This window comes from Corvus kubaryi, unplaced genomic scaffold (assembly GCF_017639235.1).
Source record: "Corvus kubaryi isolate FWS band 111438036 unplaced genomic scaffold, C.kubaryi_AGA036_p1.0 37308, whole genome shotgun sequence".
NCBI lineage: Eukaryota > Metazoa > Chordata > Aves > Passeriformes > Corvidae > Corvus > Corvus kubaryi.
The window spans coordinates 4,116,670-4,134,479 of NW_024581096.1; the positions used below are offsets into that span (position 1 = coordinate 4,116,670).

The 17,810-nt window shown below is 37.2% G+C and overlaps 1 protein-coding gene across 1 annotated transcript; it reads left to right on the plus strand.

The window, feature by feature from the left end:
* Positions 1-1,257: 1,257 nt before the first annotated feature.
* ELOVL7 (ELOVL fatty acid elongase 7) lies at positions 1,258-17,810 on the plus strand. The gene is made up of 8 exons (XM_042028295.1): positions 1,258-1,316; positions 5,450-5,543; positions 7,533-7,723; positions 9,988-10,068; positions 10,593-10,649; positions 12,383-12,488; positions 15,347-15,483; positions 16,698-17,810. Exons 2-8 carry the CDS (start codon positions 5,480-5,482, stop codon positions 16,899-16,901), a joined length of 840 nt encoding a protein of 279 aa, XP_041884229.1. The 5' UTR covers positions 1,258-1,316; positions 5,450-5,479; the 3' UTR covers positions 16,902-17,810.

A 17,810-nucleotide genomic window follows, 5' to 3' on the forward strand; every position in this document is an offset into this window, starting at 1 on the left:
TTAAACAAAGGAATGTGAGAAACTTCTTGTTCTCATTTAAAAATCAGGCATGTTTGAGGCATACCAGTAATTCTCACTACAAAAATCACTAATAGTTTTGCGAGCTAAGTGAACTTGAGCACTTCCAATAGCTTGTTTCCTTGCCACTTGTCATCATCAGACATTCTCATATGGTTTGCTGTAGTATTTGTGGCATTTTTGGTTGGTGTAAACAATCTTATCTGCGCTTGCCTCTCCAGTAAAGGTAATGGTCCAACTTGGAATTGGTTCTGCCAAGCTGTATGCCTTAACTCAGCTGCAAGTTAGTGGGCTCTTCCAGCTGTCTGCTGAGCTGCAGGGAGCCAGAGCACAGATTACTTTGCTCTTTTCCTCCTTTGCCTCACTTAAAGCTCCTTTTTTTATAGTGGTGGAGACACATTTGTTTAAAGATGTCTTCAGAAATTATGCTGCTACACTGACTTGAACTTAGGTGCACAGTATTTCCATTGACAAAAAGAAAAGTAGCACTTATTTCTTTTGAAGAGCTGAATATCTTGCATGTTTTTGAGGTGATTTTGACAGTTGTTTTCCAAATGCATGTGTTTTGAGAGGACTGCCTCTGTTATTTAGAACTTTTCAAGCTGGGCAGACTACTTACATGACTGCATTTTTGAGTTTATTTAAATTGTTTGCAATATGTCATTCAAAATAACCCAATTTTGAAAACGAGTCTGCTAGTGTTACCTAATTTTGAGAGAGTTTGCTACAAACTGGACAATTTATTGTGCATTTTAATGGCATTTTAAAATTTTGATAAGAGCAGAAAGGGGATGATTGGAAATAAAAGTGCTGGTGTACTGGTTCTGTAAGTACATTAGCAGGTAGGTAAACTGAATGTATGTTTTCCTGACTGAACTATGGCTCAACAAATGCTTAATGGGCTGATGAGCTTATAGTATGAAGAACTAAAACTGTGTATTTAACAAATGGCCTTCTGGCCGCAAGTCTTTGACCCTTCAGGTGAACTCTTTCCAATCACACATTTAGAAGATAATTTCTGTAGCCTACAAAACTGCCAAACCTTTTGGAAGATTGCATTATTGTCAAAGCATTGTCAGGTTACTTCTTAACAACACAGTTGTACTGTAAAAAGCAGTCTTTCAAAAATAGTTTGTTTTTCTTGATGAAGCACAAGCTAGTTGTTTATCTTGTGTGGAAGTATGTGATTTCCTTTTTTTTTTTTTTTTTTTTTTCACTCTTCTATTAAAAAAAACCCAGGCCTCGATCATACTGTGTTCCAGCGTGTATGAATATGTGTGTGAACTAAGTGTAACACGGTAAGACAAAACAATTTCCATGCTGCCATTAGCCCTCCTTTTTGTAGGTAGTTAACAAAAAAATTATCCTGAAAACCTAACACTAATGTAAAGTATTGTTCACAGAAATGGATTTATGCAGGAAATCTGGGTAGCTAGTTAAGAAAATAGGTAGAATTGTAAAGCACATGAAAAGTGAAATAGTAATGTCATATATAGATGTTGGTTTTAAATAAACCTTTTAACTGTAGGAAAGTTCTGAACAGCACTTTATCTTGCAGACATTATTTCTTAAAGTAATTGGGTTTAACTTACTGTATTTTGCTTCATACTAATTGATCAGTCACTATTGAATGGTGAGGCTGGGGCTGCTTTCTGTGTAAATCCTCTCAAGGATAGTTACTGAACTCCAGAAACTTTCAGAAGACATTTGGTAACTGTGGTGGAGTTGTATCTTGCTTGATTATGAACAGAAAAGAAATCTTGAAGGCTGAGAGCCTCTGCTATCTAAACTTTTGAGGACTATTTTAAAGGAAGGGGAGCTTTGAGTGCTGGGGTCAGGAGAGGTGGGACATATCCCTTGCCATCAGTATGGCAGGATCCAGATTTCACTGTCATCTGCCTTTCTACTAAAGGCAGAAGAAATCTGTTGGAAATAGTCTGATTCCAGATAAAAATCTTGCTTTTGGCCTCAGTGCCTAGCAGGTATAAGCATTACTATTTAAACACTGACAGCATGTTTGTCTGACTTCTGATGCAAAAATTAAAGTGAAGTTGAGAAGTCAAGTGAGTAAATGTAAAGAATTGTCTATTTGTGAGTTTGCAGTTGTTGAATAACAACTGTAAGAGGGTGTAACAATCAACACCCCCAAGCCCATTGTAGTGGGTTGACCCAGTCTTGGTGCCAGGTGGCCACCAAAGCCTCTCTCTCATTCCCCTTCACAGCTGGACAGGGGAGAGAAAATACAACAAAGGGTTCATGGTTTTAGATAATAATTGGGGAAGATCACTCACCAGATACCATCATGGGTGGAACAGACTCGAATTAGAGGTATTAACTGAATTTATTGCTAACTAAATTAGAGCATGATAGTGTGAAGTAAAATGAGACCTTAAAACACCTTCCTCCCACCCCTCCCTCCTTCCCAGCTCTGCCTCCTCCACTCCCAGTGGTGCAGGGAGACACAGAACGGGGGTTATGGTCAGTTCATCACATGTCATTCCTGCTGCTGCTCAGGGAGAGGCGTCCTTCCCTGCTCCAGTGTGGTGTCTCCCCCATGGGAGACAGTTTTCCATGAACTTCTCCAATGTGAATCCATCCCATACAACAGTTCTCTATGAACTGCTGCAATGTGGGTCATTCTTCCACAGGGGCAGTCCTTCAGCCACAGCCTGCTATTCTGTGGGCTTCTCTCTCCACGGGTTGCCAGCCTCCTCCTCCTCAGGCATCCACCTGCTCCAGCACGGGTCTCTTCCACGGGCTGCAGGTGGATCTCTGCATCCCCAGGGACCTCCATGGGCTGCAGGGCTGCAGCTGCCTCACCATGGTCTGCACCACAGGCTGCAGGGAACCTCAGCTCTGGCACCTGGAGCACCTCCTGTTCCTCCTTCTCCCCTGACCTGGGTGTCTGCAGGGCTCTTCCTCTCACATATTCTCCTTCTGCTCTTCTCTGGTGGCAATTACGACTGCACAAAAGTTGGGTGTTTTTTCTTCTTCTTCTTCTATCTGTTATCACAGAGCTGTTATCACCATTTCTAATTGGCCTAGCCTAGGCCAGCTGCTACCAAGGGGTAGCTACTGGGGCTACCAAGGATTGGCTCTGCTGGACACTGAGGAAGCTTCTCACAGCCTCTCACAGAAGCCACCCTGTAGCCCCCCCAACTACCAAAGCTTGGCTATGCAAACCAAATACACAGATATTAAACGGCAATTAATTTAGTGACAGAATCTACACTGAATTTTCTGGATTTTTAAGAGCTTGTTTTGAAGCAGATTTCTTGTTTAACTTTAGTCTTGGTCAGCATGTTGAGTTAGCCAGTCTGAGTTCCAGTAATGCGAGGGTGGGAAAACTGAGTGGCAGTGAAATCAGTAAACTACTTTTCTTACCAAGTAACCAGTTAAATGTAATGCGATTATTTTTATTCAGTGTTTAGTGAATGCATATAGTGAATATATTCGTTGAAAAACTGAGCCATACACTGCACAAAGGTTTCTGTAGGCTTTGGCAGAATTTTATTATAACCACTGCATGAAGTACTTTCAGTTTGCCATGCTTTTTCTCTTGACAAACTGCTCTCATGTGTCTGGAACTGAAAGAATACTGGATTAAAAGGATAATTTATTGTAATCAGTCTAACAATTTAATACAATGGTTATTTATAAAGTAAACATTTTTCAGTGGTTCCTCCCCAGCACCAGTTATGGCTGAATTGCTTGGCTGTCACAGTTGAGCACTCTGAAGTACCTGGTGTTCAGGACAGGGTTGGATTTATGTGTGTTTGATATCATCCATAGTTGGCTTATGGAGCAAGGTGATAATAACATTTATAACTTGCCTCTAACCATAAAATCCTTTCTCTCATGTGATCACTAGTGTCAAAAGCAAGAGGGCTCCTCATGTTTCCATTGGTAAAGAAAGAGGATGCCCCCTACTTCTTGTTTTGTCACCACCTTTATCAGCATAGCATGCTGAAGCAAACATTGTAACATGAATACAGGATGTGTGAAAATGGTCAGCATGAAGGCAGTGACATTGAATTGGGAAATGCTGATGCTGGAGGATGATATTTCTAGAAAATGTGAACTTAAAAGAGACTTGCAGAGGGAATATTTTCCAAATGTGAAATTGATGGTGGTTTCAGATATTCAGAGACACAGGACAGAAGTTCAACTAGGAAAACAAGTGGGTAGCAGAATGAGAATGGAGACGAGGTAGATCCGATGAACTCTAACAGAGGCAGGCTTGTCTGTGTTGCATCTTGAAATGAAGGGTGAGTGTTGTGGCTAAAAACTCCTGTGAAATAGCAGTGAATAGGATGTACTTGTAGAAGTGGAAATAAGGGTGAAATTGTTTTTCTGGACTGTTCAGGTGAAGATAAATGAGGAGATGATAGTGGGGGGATATGAGGAGAGAGACGCATTACCATCATGAGGGAAGAGCTAGCTCTCTAAGCCTGCTGCTGACTTAGCCTGGAGGAGATGCAGGAGGGCTGCTAGAGAAAGGGAGCTGGTTATCAAGGTGTGCTGCAGCCTGAAATAATAAATAAATACTACTAATAAAGGTGAATACAGTGTGAAGATTGCATGGGGGTATTGGGAGAATTCATATGGTAAAATGAGACAATGAGTGGGTATGGGAGAGACACTGTCAAATGTGTTGGGATTTTTATAAGGTATTTTTTAGAGGGAATGAGGCAAGGGAAGAGCTGATGAGTGCGTGATTGTGGAGCAAAAATCAGTATTCATATAAGCATACTTCTTTGAAAAGTTTTACATAAGTAGGAGGTACTGCATGCAAAGTGGATGTGCTGGATAATTTTTGTGGGTTAATGATATTACCATTGGTACTATGACAGTCCATGATCCTGGTGTGGAAACAGTTGATTCATCGGAGTGGGATTTGCATACTAACATTGCTAATTATTGTATTTAAAAGGAGTATGCTGAGATATTGGTACCTTTTCTTCTTCCCACATACCTTAGAAATACTTCTTTGTTAGAATTTTTTTTTTCCCAATAATACATGTTGCAAAGCTGAACTTCTTCACATATAATTGGTTTGGACTTTAAGTGGAGATGGTGATAAAAATTAATTTAAGCATCTCTTGTTTATTCATATTTACCCCTTAACTGTAATGATTAACCACAGCACAGTTTATTGAGATAATACTTTATGGCATGGAAGTACCTGGTTTGTACATAGAGATTGCAAAATCATATTGTTGTGCATAACAGCCCAGCTATAAATTAGACCCAAGGATAGTGGGATGTGGCCAGCTAATACTCCCTGATCTGTATTTCACATATGGTGTTCTGTTAGCCTTTTCTCTTTTTTTACCACTCTGTTTCCTGAAAATCTTTGCCAAAAAACTTTACAATAGTCTTTATTTTATTGACAAAAATCCATATTTCTGTTTTGGTTTGTTTTCTGCAGGCAGAATCATAAAATCTTTATCAAGTGAAAATGGCCTTTAGCAATCTGACATCAAAGGCTGTGCTACTGTATGATGAATGGATTAAAGATGCCGGTGAGTCATTTAAATCTAAAATGTACTAACTCCCAATAATTTTGAATAGCAATGTGTAGCTATGCTAGGTGTGCTGTTTATCAACTTTAAAGTAGCTTTGTCATCTTACGAATATTTTTAAGACTTGTCAGGTTACTTATTAACATGGCAGTCTAGTTTCTGCATTTTAAAAGAGGAAATTAACAAAACTCAGGCAGTTTATGGACATAAACTCGGAGTAAATAAAGTGCAGACAGTGATTCTCCTGTGAGTGTCTCTGGCTTGCCGGAATATATCATTTGAGTTTTTCCTATGGTGCTGAATGTATAGTTTTAACTCTTTTTCATTACCGAACAATTGCATTTTATCAGTTAATTAATGCAGGCACATGGTGTCACTGTATTTTGCTTTTGCGAAATGAAAAAAAAAAACAAAACCCCAAACTGTTAAGTTTCAGTATTTTGAAATTAGTCCTCACAGTAATTAACTCTGTCACAGTGGTATTTTGAAAAGGGATGTTAGTCTCTTGTTGCAATTAGTAAGGGATATTAATCACACTTTGCTTTTATGTTGCCACTCTGTAATTCTGTGTGCTTACCAAAAGCTGATAGAGAAGACCTCGATTTTGGGGTTAAGACCCATCAATTGCAGTGTTTCTCACTGTGGTAGACAGATAGTGACAAGGATTAGCTAATTCCTGGAAAAAAATTGAAAAGTGGTTAAGGTTTGATAGATAAGATTACTGATTTATCTTTTCCAGCATAGCTGAGCACCACTTTTCTTGTTCTGTCGAAGCACAGCACGCAAGTGAGAAGGGAGTTCAATCAGTATGACTCATGGGGGTGAAGTGGATTGGGGTGGAGCAAGCATTTCTGCTGCAGCGTCCATGACGGCAGAACTTGAGTTCTTTGTCTCCATGCCCAACAGTGCTTGCATTTGGCATTTTGTATCATAGTGTTAGTGGTGGAACATGATTTTCTCAGGATCAGGCAGGGAAGAACATCAGGAAAGGTTTGGTGGGAGCAGGGCAAGGCTGGATGCAGAAAAAACAGTCAGTTGTAAAGAGCTGGTGGTTCTCTTGCAGTACAAAGGAGCAGATTCCTCATGCTGTGGGTCACACAGTCCTCCTTGGTCTGTGGGCAGCAGCACTGGCACATTACAAGCTGTGAGCAGCATTATAATGTGGTCTCCTCCTCAATCTGTTTTTACCCTTCCAGTGGCTGTTAACCACATCAGAGGGTCTCATGGGTTAAAGGTTGCTTGAATGCTGTGGGTTGAAAAGTCGCTGACTCAAAACATTTGGCTATGAATTAAACACTGACAAAAATAACAGTACTATAACTTTACCCTTAAAATACAGCAGCAAACCATGAAGGCAATAGTTTACTGAGTCAGTAGTTAAGTTTGGGATCATTCTGAACCAAATCTTCCAGAAGTCAGTATAAAAAAATATTAAAGAAAATAAAAATTACATGAGGTTTGTATCAGTTCACCTACTTATGGAGAAATATGGCAGTCTTTGGTGAGCTGGGACTCTGTGATGAACCACAGAAGGATGCAGTGGAATCATGGTGATGCTCAGATGAAACACCTGCTAGCCTCATCTGCAGGGAAAAGGAGAGGGGTGTGCTTAGAAGGAGGTGCCTCTGCAATATGGCTCTCTGGGATAACTGTGGAGTAACTTACAACACTTGCTTGTCGTATTACAACTTTTTTGTTGTATGAAAGTGTGTGCTTTGTCATGCTGTAAAGGCAGAAGATCATGTCACTCATGATTCTGTGTCTCCTTTTCATTATATGTGAAAAACTGATGCAGAAAGAAGTTAAACCTTGTTATCTATGGGTTAAGCCTTGTTATATAGTCAGTATGGATTTGAGGTGAATGGACTCTGAAACATGATTGGTGACAGAAAAACCTAGACCATCAAGAATTAAATACTTTTCTGTAGCTGTTTTAGTAAGTACTGGAGACATCTGATTTCTTTTTTTTCTCCCCCCTATTCCCTCTAGATCCAAGGCTGGAAGGCTGGCCACTCATGTCTTCACCTTTTCCAACAACTTTTATCATTGGAACCTATGTTTATTTTGTCACTTCCTTGGGACCCAAACTCATGGAAAATAAAAAACCTTTTGAACTCAGGCAGATCATGACGTTTTACAATTTTAGTGTGGTAGCCCTCTCTTTATATATGACATATGAAGTAAGTACTGTGTTTGCAAAGTATTTATGTATTTCATGTCTTTAACAACTAACTTTTAATAAATTTATTAATGTAACTCCCACACTGCAATTCTCAAAAAAATATTATTGTCATGGCAGTAATTATATTCTTCCAAGCTGTATGCTAAATTAGTTATTCTTTGAAAAAGGGAATAACTCTTACCTAGAAAGAGAGAATGTGAAACATTTTGTGTCATTATATATAATTTAAAAAGTTTGAAGTTTTCATAATTTGAATTCTTTATACTGCAGCAGGTAAAGCAGACAATATGCTTTTCTTAGTATTTTGTAATTGTTTCTGTCCTACTAGGTGATAGTGTGACCACCTGCCCTTAAGGGGAAGGAACAACAAGTGATGTTTCAAATGCTGTATAGAGTATGTCTGCTGCGAAATAATCCTCAGTTAGATCTGCCTTTTAAATGACAGAAATCAATGGCAGATGTTAACAAAATCTAGTTCAAGGCATTTTTGTCCTTTAAACATACAAACAAAAACCCTCTAAACAAAAAACCTCCAACATCTGCCCCCTGCTTTCCCCCTGAAGCCCAAATTATGAATATCTTTAACACAGATTTTCCCCACAGCCCCAAAATAGCAAATTCTCTTTATTCTGAAAGCAATGTTGAGATTTTACTGCTGTTGGGCTTTACTTGTTTGTTGGGGTTTGGTCAGCTTTGGTGGGGTTTCTTGAAGTGTAGCTATTTGTTGATGGTATTGTGTGGATGACAGCCTTACACGTTTGCTTGGTGAAGCATCCATATTCTAGTACTGACCCTCTGTGTGACTCTCAGGCTATGTGGCTATTTCAGGTTTGGCAAACTAGTAATAAAAAGCTGTCAGATTATTGTGCCAAATTGACAGGGTATGTTCCTGTTAGCTTGATTTGCATTAATCCTATCATGAGTTACAGTGAGCTACCTGACATTTCTTCTAACCTCTCTAAAGGCACTACAGGAGCAGCTACTTTGTGTCATGACTGTTGTTCAGAAATTGGTGGGCAAGATGAATGCTTTTGCTATTTAGTCAATTTTTTTAAAAATTGCCAAACTTCCTTTTGGAATTTGGTTCCAGGTTTGGTTTTGGTTATAGACCTCAGAAACAAACAAACAAACAAACAAGCCCCACCAAAAAAACCACAAAGAAACAATCAAAGAAAAAAATTAAACTTCTGTTAGTGTCTGACACTACCACAGTATTCAATAAGTCTGCTGTCAAGACTTCCATGTTACAATTTCATGAAAGAGTGCATGGACAGAGTGTAAATGATTGAATTTCTGCTATTATCTGGTGGTAAGCAAGAAGATGATTCTTTCCCTTTTTGGAACCAAGTCACTTGGTGGGTATTTTAGTACTGTACAGTCTTGCTGGTGTTCCAAAAAAAACATGTTTTTTTTTAAGCAATCTGTTCTTTTAGGAAGTTAAAAGGACTAAAGCCCTGCTTCTGTTAGGAGAGGTGAAGCTCTTACCATGCATGAGTGGACGGTGATGATGAGAAGCACTTTGTAAACAGATACAAAATACAGATGTCATAGTGGCTGGCAGTAGAATAAGCCAAGTATAATACTAATACTGTTGCTCCTGTCCAAACTTTAATATATTCCAAGAGAAAAGATTAAATTATATTTGGTACATATAATCCTTTGGTCATATGTGTGCTCTCAGTTGTAGCTTCTCATCACTCGTATGCGTGGAAAACTTATCGAACCACGCAGTTTAAGTAAGCAGAATTTTAGAAATTATGGTATTATATATATATTGTGCATATTGATTTGTACCTTGTCTTTAATGATAATTAGCAATGGCTTTCTGTTGTGCTGGTTTTGTTAAAGTATTAAGATGGTGTGTTGTATTCTTTTTAGTATTAAGATAGCTGTGATAGCAATTTTCAAAAGAATTATATTTGGTTTTGTGGTCTGATTTACACAGTAAGTTGTTTTTAACACTGGTTTTAAGATGCATTTGTTTCTTCTCTTCAGTTACTAATGCTGAAATAATGGGTGTAGGAAGAAAACTCTTGTCTATGGGTGGGGTGCTGGAATTACAAATTCATTAATCTGCAACAGCAAAGGATTTTGTGGTAGCTATCCCGCACAGAGGTAGATGATTGACAACGTTGCTGATTTAAGGTGTTTTTAATACAGTTTTTCCCCTCCTGCTTAGTGATTGCAAAAGTAATCCAAAATTAATGAATTTTTCAAAAGATGTAAAGTTAATCTTTGCCCTTTCCTTTTTCTTTCTTCCAGTTTCTTATGTCAGGCTGGGCCACAGGATACTCATTCCGGTGTGATATCGTTGACTACTCGAGGTCACCGACAGCTCTAAGAGTAAGTTGACAAAGATGAATTGTTATCATAGAACCATAGAATGGTTTGGGTTGGAAGTGACCTTGGAGATCACCTAGTTCCAACATCCCTGATATAAGCAAGGACACCTTCCACTAGACCAGGTCGTTTAAAGTAGTGTGTTATACATTTACTTTATTTTTAGAAATGCATTTTGAACAGCCTGCTTTTTGAATGCACTGTTGTAGAGTGGAGTGCACTACATGGAAATGCCTTCTTGCATAATGTAGAGCATGTGAGTTAACTGGAGGGATGGGTTGATTCATTGGTTGGGATAAAGAAAGAGGCAAGGAATTCATTGGCTTGTTCTTGTTGGTTTAAAAATTCCTTCAAGTTTAAAAATTGTTTTGTGTTTTTAAAGAAAAAACAAACTGTACATTTAAATATTTCTGTCAACCTTGGAACATCACTTGCCCCAGTAATTTTCTTTATATAGATACTTATTTGTCCTGCTCAGTTTTGTTTATGACTTTTATGATTTGACAATTTGATTTTTACTCTTGCAGATGGTGCGAACTTGTTGGCTTTACTTCTTTTCCAAGTTCATTGAATTATTAGACACTGTAAGTATTTGTAGCCTAATAAAAGAAGTGGTTCTGTTTCCTTTTCACAGTAGAAGAACTGGTGCTGTTCAGGGCTGAGGATATAAGTTGCTTTTTATTTAGTCCTTCAAGCTTCAATTATTAGAATGCCATCAGGATGTTTACCCCTATTATCTCTTTGTATCTTATTGTCTTGTTACACTGTTCTTCCTTCATTATCAGGAAAAATGTTAATGAGGGAAGACATCTTTAAATATTTAGGAAGTCTGGATAACTTGTCTGTTTAACAGCTGAGTACACTAATCTGTTATGATATGGCAATGCTTGTCTCAACACTGCAGATAAAAACCAGTTGATTATTCTGAATATTTTTTTCACATCATCTTCAGATTTTATCTTCCCCATTCGTATCAGCAGCAGCTCTGAATGCAAGACAAAATTGCCGTAACTACTTGCTCTAAATTCATGAGATTGCCTTAAGTGTCATGACTATAGAGATGTCTGATGTCAGGCTGGCAGTCTAACCTGTTTCAAAGAAAGTCTGAGCAGCAATGCATTGAAGCAGAATGCAGACCTCGCTCACCAGCAGCCGCCATGTACCTTTCTCTCTTCCCAAGACTGGCACAAAATAGGATTGACTGAGATATTTTCAAACCAGCTTCTGGGTGTTGGAATCAGCAGTTCTATTTGCCCTATTGTTTGGGGCACAACAGTGTTGGTTCAGGAGCTGACTCATGAGCACTGAGGATGCTCTACATCCTCTGAGCAAAGCCGGCCATCTGACTTTCATCTGCAAATGTTCATGATTCAACACTGGAAGATCTTACTTACTAAACCAAATTGAATGGTAATGGAAGTGTCAGGAATGCTAAAACTGGAAAATCCTGACGAGTTTATTCCTCTATTTGCCTTTATTCCCTACAGGTTACAGTGCTCCTTTTTAATTAGTCCTGAGCCTGATTTTTTTTTTTTTTTAAATTTGTTTTGTTTGAATACAGACAATTAGGTACCTGTTTCTCATCAGCTTTTTTGTTTTATTGCAGAAGTAACTTCTTAGCTGTATTTAAATCAGCTGATTCCAAATGTTTTCTCTGGCACACCAGACTTCTTTTCTTCTGTGTTTGTTTGCTTGCCATCTGATACTACCCTTTCCATGACCTGACTTCTCCTTACAGTTTTCTTGCTGTCTTCCCTTAACACTTCCCTTGATGCCTGTCCTTTAAAATGTTGCCTGTCAATATCAATTAAGAATACCTACCTATATTCTGTACAATTTTGATGTTTTCCAATGGTAGCTAAGTCAGAGTTCATAATAAAGTGCTATTTCTCTAACATAGTATTTTCTACTGTTAGTCCCTCAGTTAATTTTCTTAAAGGGCCTTTCCTTAATAGTTCAGGGGACTTAAAATCCGGTGCTTGTAGAGACTTCTTAATCCAAGCAAGTCCATCTTACACTGTTACACCTACTACTGCACATGTAGGTGATGGCTTAACCTTTGATATTTGGTTTCAGAACTTGCCTTGGCTTTTGAGATTTCACAGGTGGATTTTACATACTGGTTTTAAGTTTTTTTGAAAACTAGTTTGCATAGCCAGACACTCACTCAGTTTTCCTTCTTCTTCCAACACTGTAACTGCGAAGAACTTTTATATGTATAGTAGTGAGCAACCAGCACTGATGCAAACAGTTTTCTTTAAGTATGTTGGGCTTGATTATCTTCTGTAACATTCTGTTCATTAAAAATCTGTTTCAGATATTTTTTGTGCTGCGTAAGAAAAACAACCAAGTTACATTCCTGCATGTCTTTCATCATTCCATCATGCCATGGACCTGGTGGTTTGGAGTCAAATTTGCTGCAGGTAGTGGATAGAGAGTGGAGTTTAAGTTAAATGTATCTTCTGGTAGTGAAAGTTTACCCATGGTAGACAAAAAAAGAAGAAGAAACAGAATTAAAAACCTTGGAAACATCAGTGGTTTTAAATTTAGATTTCTGCAGTATTTTATGGAACAACTGAGATCACCATAATTATTTAAATGGGTGGGGATTACTCATTTTTCCTATTTGACAGCATTTTGTGCAGTGTTGATTTCTTATGGGGGAAAGAGGTGCAGAGAAGAGAGTTGTGTACAAGCAAAAAACATTATTAGATGAAAAAGAGAAGTGATGGAAAAATCATAACTGCTAGGGGAGATAGATGAAGCAAATAACTCTGTTGAAACTACTTCAAAACCATTTATCCCCCTGAAATGTTAGAACTGAGTTGGAGGGGAGGACTGCATTCAATTTTTTTTTCCTGTTTGAGAATTATTCAGCCTTTGTTGCAGTTATTTTTACTGGCTTTAGGTAGCATGTGTGGGATTTATTTACATCTAATACTTCAGCTTTCACAAAACTACACAGATATTTTTCTGGACCTTCTTTATTAAAGAAACATATTTGAATTGTTTTGAATTTAAATTCTTTGACCACTATCAGCTTACCTTCACTTTCTCCTTTCCTGCTTGGTGTGTCTATGCATGCATTTTCCTATGCTATATTATCAGTGTGCACCACTAAAAAAGACAACTTACCATGAGAATAGTCTGAAAAGCACAGAGTAGAGAAATGCACAGTCATTTATTAATCCATTTTTGGGACAACTTAGGCTTTTTTAGGAGTTTCTACTGAAAAATAGCGGGGTTTTGTACATGTTTATTTACTTTTCCTGGAAACATGTTTTGTGGGGATTTTTTGCTTGTTTGGTTTTGGTTTTGGTTTTTTTTGGTCCCAGAAAATTGGTGATGAATTGATGAAGCAGTTGTTCCATTGCTTTTCAATCTGATCTGTTAATGTCTGTTTTATGAATACAAAAATAAGACTTGGAAGCACTCCAGAAAATTTGTAGCTCTGTTGAACCTTTCCAGTGTGCAGCTTTTCCTTGTGTATAAATGAATATACTTCTGTTGTATTTGTTGAGCTTCTGTTACTAGGAAAGTGGCGGATTGATTATGTATTTCTCAAATCTTGCTGAGCAACTGGTATTAATAATAAAACTGAATGGTTGTCTCGGCATACACCCCAGTGTGCTTATAGGTCTGCAAAAGGAAACCTGCAGCGAACAGCAGTCCCTTCTCTTCAACCTTGAAAATTTTCCACTTATAGGTGATTAACTTTCTGCTTTTTATCTGGACGTTGGATCAGTATACCAGCTACAGGCTTCTGATTTGGCATCAGATTCAAATTTCCCGTGTGATAATTTGACAACTACTTTCAGCAAAGTGTGCAACGATTGTTTTGTGCTCTGCTAGTAATAGTCCCTCATGTTTATGCAGAGCTGTGTTTATTCCAAAAACTCTGTTGCTTATCTTTACACTTATCTTTCCAAATACTGTTGTTTGATAAGTTTAAATTTTTTTCCAAGAATTTTGGTCCTGCTGATGTTTACCTTGTATTCAGTTTCATCAGTCCTTTTCCTTCTAAATAGCAGCATCTGTCAAGTTTTCAACCTGTCTGTAAAAAAAACAACAGGTTTGGATGGAGATGCTGGTTTTTCCCTGCTCTGATACAAATAGAGAATTATAAAATGGTGCTTAGTACAGTGTCGCTTTTTGGAGCATATTTTTGTACTGTTGAGTAGGTTCTTTTTTCCTCTGCTTTACTATTTATTTTTTCTTCTGAATATTCACTGTGCAAGCCAAAAAAAGTATGTATATTTGAACTGTAAGAACATTCAAATTATTTTTAAAAATACAAATAGCTAAGTTTCAAAGAAAGTTTGCAATCACAGCAGGAGGAGTTATGCCCTCTCAAGCTGGAAGATTAGTGTGAACTACTAAAAACACAAAATATGTTTTATTTTTAATTGGAATGATTCTAAATGGGAAAATGGCACTCCTTTCTCTCACTAAATGTCTCCTTTTATGTCATCTTGTTTTCTTTTTGATGATCATTGTTTCCATATTCATGTTTCTTTTAAAAATACTTTGCTATCTGCTGCATCTTGGATCCCTTTTACCTCTTAATTTCTCGCATTCATTAAAATAAAACTCCTCTGAGCAGGATCATGTAGCTCCATGGTTAATCTCATGGAAAAGGAAGTGTTTCCTTACTTTTCTCTGAAATGCTCATGTGTTACCAGTTTCAGTCATAAATTTATGCCAAAGTGGGTCCTATTTAAGTTCGCCTTTCACTGTAAGTATGTTTTGAGACTGACAATGAATTTGTGAGACCTTTGCTTAATTCATGATTACAAAAACTTACTGTTTGAAACTGTATTTCATTCCTTGGGAATCTGGAAATCTCTATTGAGAAGAGAGTTATCACTTATTCCCTACAACTTTTTGAAGTTCATCATTATGTCCAGAAATGAGGCAAAACCCAGAATGCTTTCTACTAAATTTTCTGTGTCTCCATCAAATATGTGTTTTAATAAAAAATAATAAAAAAATGAACCTGAAGAACAAAAAAGTTCATGAAAATGTTTTTACAGGTAATTAGATCAGCTGGGTTTTACTGCTGTTTTGGAAATGCTTAGATAAACCTTTTCTGAGACAGGAAACTGCTATGATCTGTCAGAACTGGTATCAACCCAATTCAGGTAAAATACCTTGAGGGTTAGTCAAAGAAAGGTTTTGTGGTATGTGTTTTTCTTACCCTGGCTCCAAACAATCTGCTAGGACCTGAGTGGCTTTTAAAATACCTGCTGTAATACTACTACTGTGTGTCATTTTTCTGCAGGTGGTTTAGGAACATTTCATGCTTTGCTGAACTGTATTGTGCATGTTGTTATGTACACTTATTACGGAATCTGTTCTTTGGGACCAGCCTATCATAAATATTTGTGGTGGAAAAAATACATGACAACTATACAACTTGTGAGTAACTGCTTTTCACATATGCGTCTCTCAAAAATCTGATTGTAGCTAACATAGATTTAATGTCCTTTTAGTTATGCTCATGTTAAGATTTATTCATGATTTAATTGAGGTTAACAAAAGATGTGAGGTCTCCACAGTGATACACTTAAATGTCCTGACTTCAGCATTCACTATAATCACAGATTTAGACACATAAGCTTTTCAGTTATGCAGTACTTAGGAAAATATATTTGCAAAACTCATTGCTTGTATAAAAATTATTAAAATATAAATTTACACTACGAAAATATAATTAACATACAGAATACACATGTAATTAGTAACTACATGTAACATGTAGTAAGGAAAATTATTTCTCCAGAATTTGATGTCTGTTATTTCACAGAAAATGTTTCTGTTTAGAAAATTTACCTCTCTCCAACCCAGAGCATTAAAAACCACTCTTGCAGTATATTAAATGTTTTATCAGCTTTAGGTCACTTTCAAAAGGTTACTCCTCTGGGTGCTTTTTCATGCCCATCTCTTTTAATAGATGGATTTTCAAAATTCACCTTCTGGCTAAACAATTGGCTTATCATGAGCAAGGATGCTGATGGAGGAGGGAAAGGAGCACCCTGTCTGCTTGCACCAGGGCTGGTGTTAGCAGAATAGTTCATGTAACACGTGCAACTCTGAACAATGTAGCTTGAATATTTATAACTCGGTCTTTTTGACATGGAGGCACTACCAGTGGACTATTAACTTGGAGTTCATGTGGAGTGTCTTTTTGTCACATGCTAGTGTGCAGGGAAGGTGGGAATTCTTGTTCCCCAACCCTGTAATGGTTGCTTGCCTTTTTTTTTTCATGGCTAATTTTTCTAAAGGAGCTTCCCATCTGTCACTGGACAAACACTGCTTCCTTCCTTTTTATCTGAACTGGCCTGGGTAGAATCCCATTCTCCTACTATGAGTTTATTAGTTTGTCCCAGAGCTTCTCTTCCTTTATTATGTAAACCTGTTCTTCAGTGGAATAATATTTTGGGGAGATGGGCTATAAAGGTGCATCTGTGTCATATTAAGAAGTTAAATGTGTCCCTGTTGCTCCCTGCTTTCCTTCCACTCCCCCACTATCTGTTTTTCAGCATATGAGCTATGCTGAATTATTTCAAACTTCTGTAGTAAGTTTGTAATTTATTTTAAAAGTACTTATTTTCTTCACCTTTTTCCTCCAGGTCCAGTTTATTATGATTACAGTCCATATAGGACAAATCTACATCATGGATGATTGTCCGTACCAGTATCCAATTTTCATGTTTATTATTTGGCTTTATGGCTCTATGTTTTTAGTCTTGTTTCTCCACTTCTGGTACCACGCTTACACGAAGGGACAAAGACTGCCAAAAATGGCAAGAAATGGCATCAGCAAAGATCAGTGAAACAAATTCCTGTCTCTAAAACCAAAAAAGTGTATATGTCAAAGGGGAAACTTGCACTACTTGACAATCAAGATGTTTAGGTGCGCACACTACATGGTGTATATTTTGTATGTTTTCTTCCAAATCAGAATTTGTATTTTTACCATAAGTTATTTGGGATTCAGAACATGGGAGTGGGGAAGGACTGTGCATCTCTGGTTACAGAAAAAAAAAAAAAAAGCACAAAAATAAAGATAATTGGAAAAACTAAAATGTGTATGACAAGTACTGAGTACTTTGAACACTAAGGGGGATACAATTACTTCACTTTAAATGTTGTAAGTTGCTAAGACTGTTAGCTGCATTTTATTTTAAGAATGACTCTTCAGTAAGTACTGTTTATAGAATTTAAGGCATATTAATATAGTTAATACATAAACATTGTTACATCTGTTTATAAACTATATTATTTTAAAGGAAGGATTGTATGTTAATCTGTCAAGACATAGCGTTTCATTTGAAGATCACAGATTTTTGGATAAACTGCCTTTTACTAAAAGATCTTAATTCATTTCATGTTCTACTCAGTTGAACATTATCATAAATGTTGGAAAGCTACTAATATGGGGATTATCTGAATTTTTTTGTAGCATAGTGATCAAAACATCTTACTGATTTGTTCGCTGTAGTAGCCAAATATACTTATTCAATGTATCTATGGATATACTTTATATTGGTAGCCTGTGCTGTTTGTGAAGGGGGCGAGGGGGATTATGGAATCTTTCAATTCAATAGCCAAAATCTTAGTACTCAAATAAAATGTAAAAAAAATTTTTTTTTTGTGTTAAGCTTAAATGTAACCTACCATGATTGTACTATGCTCTACTTTCTTCCATTTCCATTATCTATTGAAATACATGCCTAGAAAGA